The 8,089-nt window shown below is 39.8% G+C and overlaps 1 protein-coding gene across 1 annotated transcript in view; it reads left to right on the forward strand.

Moving 5' to 3' along the window:
- Positions 1–8,089, forward strand: part of SUCLA2 (succinate-CoA ligase ADP-forming beta subunit) — an 83,506-nt gene that overhangs the window by 24,183 nt on the left and 51,234 nt on the right. Inside the window, exons 3-4 of the mRNA XM_018563247.1 lie at positions 3,212–3,311; positions 5,595–5,757. Of these exons, the coding sequence (XP_018418749.1) occupies positions 3,212–3,311; positions 5,595–5,757 (263 nt within the window). The remainder of the gene's footprint in view (positions 1–3,211; positions 3,312–5,594; positions 5,758–8,089) is intronic.

The following is an 8,089-nucleotide window of genomic DNA, read 5'->3' on the forward strand; positions in this document are numbered from 1 at the left end:
GAAGAGGACATAAAAGAGAGAGGTAACAAAAAAAAAAAGGAGGCGGAACCAGAACAGCTGGAGGAGTTTTTGATGCCGGTATTTTTGTGCTGAAACCAAGTGTGGAATAAAATGTGTACTCGTACCAGTGATCTGCAATCCATTTTTAACCCTTTAGGGCTTAAATTTAGCAGCATTGGCAAATTTAGCAGCATCAGCATGCATTGAGTAAGTTGATTTATAACCCTAAATCCCCCCCCCCCAACTTTAACCTTACGAGTAAAACTAACCCTTAAAGAGACTCTTTGCTTATTAAAGGCTGGATTGGCTGAAATGTTTAAAGTGACACTAAAGTTAGGAGTTAAATCTTAAAAATGCATTCAAGTACACTAACTACATAAATCTTATTTGTTCATCACTCAGCTGTAGCTCCTCAAATCTTCTCTTCGCCATAGTGTTGTAAAGTAGCCACCGCTTCAAACTCGCTCTCTTGATGGTCTAAAATCTCAGTGGCTACTTTTCAACACGCTCAACACGGCACAAATTCATAGGTGATTTGAAGATCTACAGCTACAGTGATGCACAAATAAGATACATTTTTGTTAATGCATTCAAGTACCCCAACTAAAGATTTAGCTCCTAAATGAATGCCCCTTTAAGTAGGACCACTGTTTTAATCCTGTTACAGAAGCGGTAAAGATTTTGGAAAGGAATGTTTAAGTGGGAAGCACTGTCAGGTTTTTTTTTTTTCTTTGTCCATTTGAGAAGTTCTCTCACTATCTGTCCTAGTCACCACATTTAGTGGAACAAGCATTGGGGTAAGGTCTTCAAGGGGGACACAGACAGCACTGAAAAGCAGGTAAAAGGTCTACTGTTTTGCTGTCTACCTTTTCACTTCCCATCCTGGTGACAATTATATTTTATCTTATCCCTTAAAGTGAACCTTTACCCATATCTTTAAAATAACAACAAACCCACCTTTCCAAATGTTTAGTAATAACTATCTACAAACCTTACTGTAAGAAAAATGGGGGTGATTTGAACCTAATATTAATATTGATATGAATATTAATAAAATCCATATTATTTATCAACACCTACTTCTTACTGTTTCAGAGGGGTAGGTCAGCTAAGAAACGCACACCATAAACTGTAGGTTTAAAAGAATATATAGTACCAGCAATTTAAACATGCACAACTGGATTATTGATAAAGAAAAGAGTACAGTAATAACAAAAACAACAAATCAAAGAATACTACCGCAGGAACAGTAGCATAGCAAACCAACAATATTAAGATAACAATACTAAACCAAAGATGACACCAACCCAACACCTTTACAACACATCAAATATCAAACTGGTTGGCATATCAATCAATTGCATGTATGTATATTACCCATACTATAAAAGTACACAGGTTCTGGACTGTGGTTCCCAAGATGGCTTCCCCCTGCCCCTGGCATATGCCAATCTATCCCAGTTGCACACATTCACATTCAACACCCAATATCAAGTTGTGCATAATAATTAGGCAGCTTCTTTTCCTCAGGCACAATAGGCCAAAAAAGAGATCTAACTGACTCTGAAAAGTCAAAAATTGTTAAGTCTTTCAGAGGGATGCAGCACTCTTGAAAAGACTGGGCCTTGAAATATCTGGACAGATTTTTCCAAGGTCTGATGGGCTGATGAGATGAGAGGTGACTCTTGATGGACCAGATGAATGTGCCTGTGGCTGGATCAGTAACGGGCACAGAGCTCCACTTCGACTCAGGCGCCAGCAAGGTGCAGGTGGGGTACTGGCGGGCTGGTATTAATACAGATGAGCTAGTTGGACCTTTTCGGGTTGAAGATGGACTGAAAATCAACTCCCAAACCTACTGCCAGTTTAGAAGACTTTCTGCAAGCAGTGGTACAGGAAAAAGTCTGCATCTTTCAAGAAGACCATGATATTTATGGAGGACAATGCTCCATCGCATGCATCGAAGTACTCCACTGCGTGGCTAGCCAGTACAGGCCTTAAAGATGAAAGAATAATGACATGGCCCCATTCCTCACCTGACATAAACCCTATTGAGAACTTGTGGGCTCTTCTTAAACGGGAGATTTACTGTAAAGGAAAACAGTGCACCTCTATGAACAGTGTCTGGGAGGCTGTGGTTGCTGCTGCACAAAAAACTGATCGTCAACAGATGAAGACACTGACAGACTCCATGGATGGAAGGCTGATGACTGTTATTGAGAAGAAGGGGGCTATATTGGTCACTGATTTTGTTTTTGAAAATGTCAGAAATGTTTATTTGTAAATTTTGAGTTTTGTTTTCACTTTAGCAGATAAAAATAAACAAGTGAGATGGGAACATGTTTGTTTTCCATTTAGTTGCATAATAATCCTGCACACTAAGGCCCCATTCACACCTAGGCGTATTGTAATATGCGCGTCTGTCACCGTGATTCGCGGTAAAAAGTCACGCGACCCCAAAGGCTACTTGGCAGTATCCAAATGGAAAACGCCCTACAAAACGGCCCAAAGTAGTCCCGGGACCTTTTCAGGCGTGGGCCGTTTTGTAGGGCGTCAGGGACGGGCGGAAATACGTTGAGGTGGGAACGAGGGCATTGACTACAATGCAATTTATATTTTTGACCGTTTTGTAGAGCGTTCGTCGAGCGTAGAACGCCCTACAAATCGGTCAGGTGTGAACGCAGCCTAATAGTTGCCCAATAATTGTGCACACATAGATGTTCTCCTAAGAGAGCCAAAACCTCACTTTTACTTTCTTAAGGCCTGGTTCACACCTGAACGTTTTGTAGCGCATTCAACGCTCGACGAACGCTCTACAAAACGTTCAAACATCTAAATCCCATTGTATTCAATGGGTCTGGTTCACACCTTGCTGTATTTCCGCCCGTCCGAACGCGATACAAAACGGCCTACGCCCAAAGAAGTACATGTACTTCTTTGGGGCGTTTTGGTCTCGCGTTTCCATTGGGATACAGCCAAGTAGCCCTCGGAAACGGGCGTTTGTCTCGCGTTTTTGTTTACGGGAATCGCGGTAAAAACGCGCGACGCACGCGCATAGTCAATACGCCTAGGTGTGAACCCAGCCTAAACATTCAGGGTTGAGGTCTATTAAGATTGTGGCTTGACCGGGAGAACTGTAGTTGTTCAATAATTAAATTAATCCTCAAAAATACAAATTGCCTAATTTTTTTTTTTTTTTTCTTTCTTCAAGGTTCTAAGGATTTGGTGGTTAAAGCACAAGTGTTGGCTGGTGGTCGAGGCAAGGGAACCTTTGAAGGTGGCCTTAAAGGAGGAGTGAAGATAGTCTATTCGTAAGTTATCACTTAATGAGCTTGAAGTTTGATAAGCTACAATTTTCTTCCCTCTGTAACTCCTTTAATTACTGTAATGCATTTGTGCATATTTGAGGAGGATGTTACAAGCGTATAGACTAATGGCATCCAGCACCAGTTGCAACTCATCTGCACTTGTAATGGCCCCCACAAAAAAAAATTTACTTCAGCGGCTAGGATTGCCTGGACATTGTAAATAGTTTTTGGAGTAGGGGAATGTAAGAGGCCACCAGTTAAGAACATGGCAATGTGCCTCCCCAGGGCTAATTCTTGGTGAACTATAGAAAACTGGGACCTAATATTCTGTTTTTGGGAACTAAAGCCATGAACTCCCCAATGCAGATTCGTGTTATACTAAAATGTTGCTCAGTTGTTTATGAATTTCATAGTTACATAGTTACATAGTATTTGAGGTTGAATAAAGACATTAGTCCATCAAGTCCAACCTATTAGGATCTCATTCAATACACATACATTTCTTTTTAAAAGAGTACTCATCAGTTCCTGCCCTAGTAGATTTTTTTCTCCAGTGAGCTTTCCTATGTTGCAAACAGTCTGTAACACTAGAAGGCAGTTACCATCTAGTAGATAATGAATTGCAGAAAGAAGCATCCAGAAGAAAGCCACACAAACATGGGGAGAACATACCATTTCTGCTGTATAAATGGTTCAAATAATTGGATCTGACTTCACCATAATATTAGCCACTTTGAGGATTTTGAACGTAGGCGATACACCCTAAAAAATGTCAACAAAGTGTCTAGGGTGTTTTTGTCTATAGATTACATTAAAAATATTTTGCAAGACAATATTGTTACAGCTGAATAAAGCTGGATAAACAAAAATTGTCTAAATACAAGAGTCACATGTCTTCAGATCTGTGCAATAATCCAGTGAAAACTGTCTCTGTAGGAGCTTCCTGTAAATAAGACCAGTCACTTCTGCCCACTCTCTCTTTGTGCAGGGTGACTGATCTTGTCTCCACCCCCTCCTGTAGTTCTCTGCAAACAGCCTGTAGTGGGTGGAGCTTCTGAGCCCCTCCAACAGCTCTGCTTTGCACAGGCAATGTACAGCACAGTAATGATACTGATATTTTTAGAAGATAACACTTAATAATGGAAAGGCATTTGGTGCACACAAAGTGGATTTATACCCTTTTGTGGCTAATGAATATATCAAAAAAGTTTTTGTGCCCAGAGTTCCGCCTTAAATGAAAGCCTAGTTTGTCCTCAAAAAAACAATGCATGTATTTCTTTATCTTCAAGCAGAATTCCAGGAAGTATGTTTTTTTTGTGTGTGGTTGTTTTTTAGTTTGTACTGCATGCAGTAATAGCCATCATCTCCCTCTGCACACTGAGCACAGGGAATTATTTGCTAGGCATCTCCAGCATCCAGTGAACACCTTGTATTATTTTCAATGAATACAAGGTGCTTTCTGGATGAGGTGGCAAGGAGGGACATCACAATCGACACATCGCTCGCATCTTGCTGTGGTTCAACCTGCTGACTGCTACATCACCATTGTGTCCCAGAGGCTCGTCAACTAATATTTCCAGAAGCAATCGCAGGTTCCTTATGTTTAGTGTGATGGATTTTCTTTAAAGAAAATCTACAGTCTTTTTGCACATATTTTTCTTATGTTTAGGTAAAATATCAAATCTATTTTTGTCCTATTTGCTTTGTTAAAAATAATTTGTCTACAAATCAATAGCTCATACTATAATGCACACACGCAAGTGAGTCATCTTCTGCTATGTAGAAAAGTAATGTTCTGGCAATCCTGTGTTATGGATGCGCCCTGTATTAAATATATATTTGTAAAACAAGGATTTTATATTAATGGAATAAAACCCCCATCTTTTAAGTATGTTGGTGTGGCAGTGATAAATCACTGTTTTTTTTCTAGCATACGTTTCCAAACAAATCAGACATCCACTTCATTACTATTAGGCTTCCACGAATGCTTGTACAGTACAGCCATCATGGGTAAATAAGACAGATTTCATTTGCACCACTTCAGTGTTATGCTTATAGATGCAAGTTCAGAAATGCTTTGCTACTGTGGTTGAAAATGTCATAGCTGCACAGTTAATGAAGGTAACAATGTGCTCAAAACATTCTATCATGCTCATATTTTCATCTGTCGGAGAAGGGAGAAATTAAATTGAAGTGAGGTGACAGGCTGCTAAAGGATGCAGTACATGTCTGTTTTATTTCACAGTTTGCTCCGCTCCTTCATTTTCCATTTATCTCTCGTTTTAGTCCAGAAGAAGCCAAAGACATTTCCTCACAGATGATTGGGAAGAAGTTGTTTACGAAACAGACAGGAGAAAAGGGCAGGATATGTAACCATGTGTTCATCTGTGAGCGCAGATATCCCAGGAGGGAGTATTACTTCGCAATTACCATGGAAAGGTCATTTCAAGTGAGTTGCAGCATTCTCCTAAACTCTGTAAGCTGTGAGGAGTGTTTTTGCTGCAGAGAACCTTCATTTTTGCCTTTTAGTGTCTGATAATTTTTCATGTGTGGGTTTTTTTTTTCTATATGTTAGAGTATATTGGCTGTAATTATGATATTCATAGATCAATAACAGTTTTTTATGTGTATTTATGTTTTGTATGCACATCTAGTACACTTATATTTTCTCTTTAGTTGACCTTGAAGTGAAAATATAAGGCATTTTTTAAAATTTCTGTTTTGTAATTGCATTTCTGAAATTCTTTTCCGGTAATTGTGGTCACTGAAAAGGTGAATAAGAAGCCATCATCCCATTAGGGACCCAGACAGCTCTGCAATAAGTAACAGTGCAGCAGTGCTGTCGACCAGTCACAGGAATCTGCATGAGGTGGACTTCACTGGATCAACAAGTGGTCACTGGAAAACTAATTAAAAGCTGCAGCTCATATATTTTTTTAGGGGGGAAACCATATTTCTGCTCTAAGCTGAATTTTACCCAATGCTGCAAATTGTGTAATGGGTGAAATCTGTCATGTGAAAGAACATAGACCATATTTATCCAACTGTCAAAAATTGTGTTGGGGAAACTTTGCTTAGAAGCAACCATGATTGAGTTTAAGAAAGATTTTGAACAGTTTTTATAATTCACAAATCTTTACACAAGGATAATGACCTTATTTCCAACCATTTGACTATAATTGTCAAATCTCGCTATACTCTGCTGAGAAAAAAGTAAAGTAATGCTTACTCTGGAGTTCTAGCTTTGTGCATTGAGCTTGTTTTGCGTTAACATGAGATGAGGCAGTTGTAGCAAGAACTGCAGTCAGCAGACTTCAACTTGAGCCATCCTCAAGTGGGAAGAAATTATTATTTATAGCAGCCATTTATATATCCAACAATTTATGCAGTGCATTACATAGTGTACATTTGTATCTGTGGCTGTCCTCAAGAAGCTTATAATTTAAGGGTTCTATCCCCTAGGCTTACATACACATACTGGGGTCAATTCAGATAGGAGGCATTTAACCTACTAACATGTCTTAGTGTGGGAGGAAACCTATGCAAGCACAAGGAGAACATGCAAACTCCATGCAGCTATTGCCCTGGCAGAGATTAGAACCAAGGACTTTTAAGTCATCATTTAAATAAAGCCCAACCCATTAGTCTTGGCTTTTGCCATTCATATCTATTGGGTGGAGTTTAATGCGTTTTGCTCTTCCTCTGCAGTAGGGTTGCACAGATACCAAGTACAGTACTCGGTACGAGTACATGTACCGATACTTTTGAGCTCCAAGTCTAGACTAGAGAAAAATTCAAAACATAGGAGGCAGCTGTCATTTCTAAGGAGCACACAGAGCTCCTGGGGTTTGTACATCTCTGTTTTAATGTACGATTTTGTTTTTATAAATATAAATAAAGGGATGCACAGATACCAGTTTTGCGAGTACTGATACTTGCCGAGTACTTACAAGTACTGATACATTTTTGTTTATTGTCACGTGGCAGTTTTTCTAAAACAATACAGACTAATGATTTCAGGACAGTGGTGGAGCGCCAGAGCCAGGTCCCAACTGCAACCGCTGCAACCCTGGTAGTTCTTGTGAAAATTCCAAGTATCTCCACTGGTACTCGAAAAGTATCTGTGCATCCCTACTCTGCAGCCATTGAAATCCATTTCCAAGAATTAAAAGAAAAAAAATGTATAGTTATAAATATCCTTTTTGGAAGATGTGATGTGAAGGAAGTCCTTTTTTTTTTTTTTTTTTTGAAAGGTGTATGATCAGTTTATTAGCAGATGTAGACATCACGCAGTTGTGTTCCAAATCTTGTGCATATTGCATGCAAACATTTTAGCATTAACCTTTGGGTCTATTTTTGCAACCAAATCAACCATTTTAGTTTTGCATGATTGTGCAGAACAATATTACATTGATATTCAAAGTTTTTTTTTTTTTTACCTTCACAACTAGGAGGCCCACCTTTTGTACAAAAATGCTGTTCTTTAAAAAGTTTTCTCTTCCTTGTTTTTTCTCTTCCTTGTTTTCTAGTGGCTCCTCGCAGCACTCTCCCACTGCCCCCTGCACAGGAGCCTCCATTAGCTAAGTGGCTGTTGTGGAGGCACCCGTGCGTGCTTGTGCCTGCAGTGGCTGTTGTGCGTCCATAGACACCCACACAGCCCTGCGGCAGGCCACGCCCCTCCTCTTCACCTTAGTTTGATGGCAGAAGGAGCCTATGGCTCCTCTACCATCAGTATCCTCCCCCAGAACCAGGAAGAACGGGGAACGGAGGATCGTTTCGGG

This window comes from Nanorana parkeri, unplaced genomic scaffold (genome assembly GCF_000935625.1).
Source record: "Nanorana parkeri isolate BGI_ZX_2015 unplaced genomic scaffold, ASM93562v1 scaffold644, whole genome shotgun sequence".
Lineage (NCBI taxonomy): Eukaryota > Metazoa > Chordata > Amphibia > Anura > Dicroglossidae > Nanorana > Nanorana parkeri.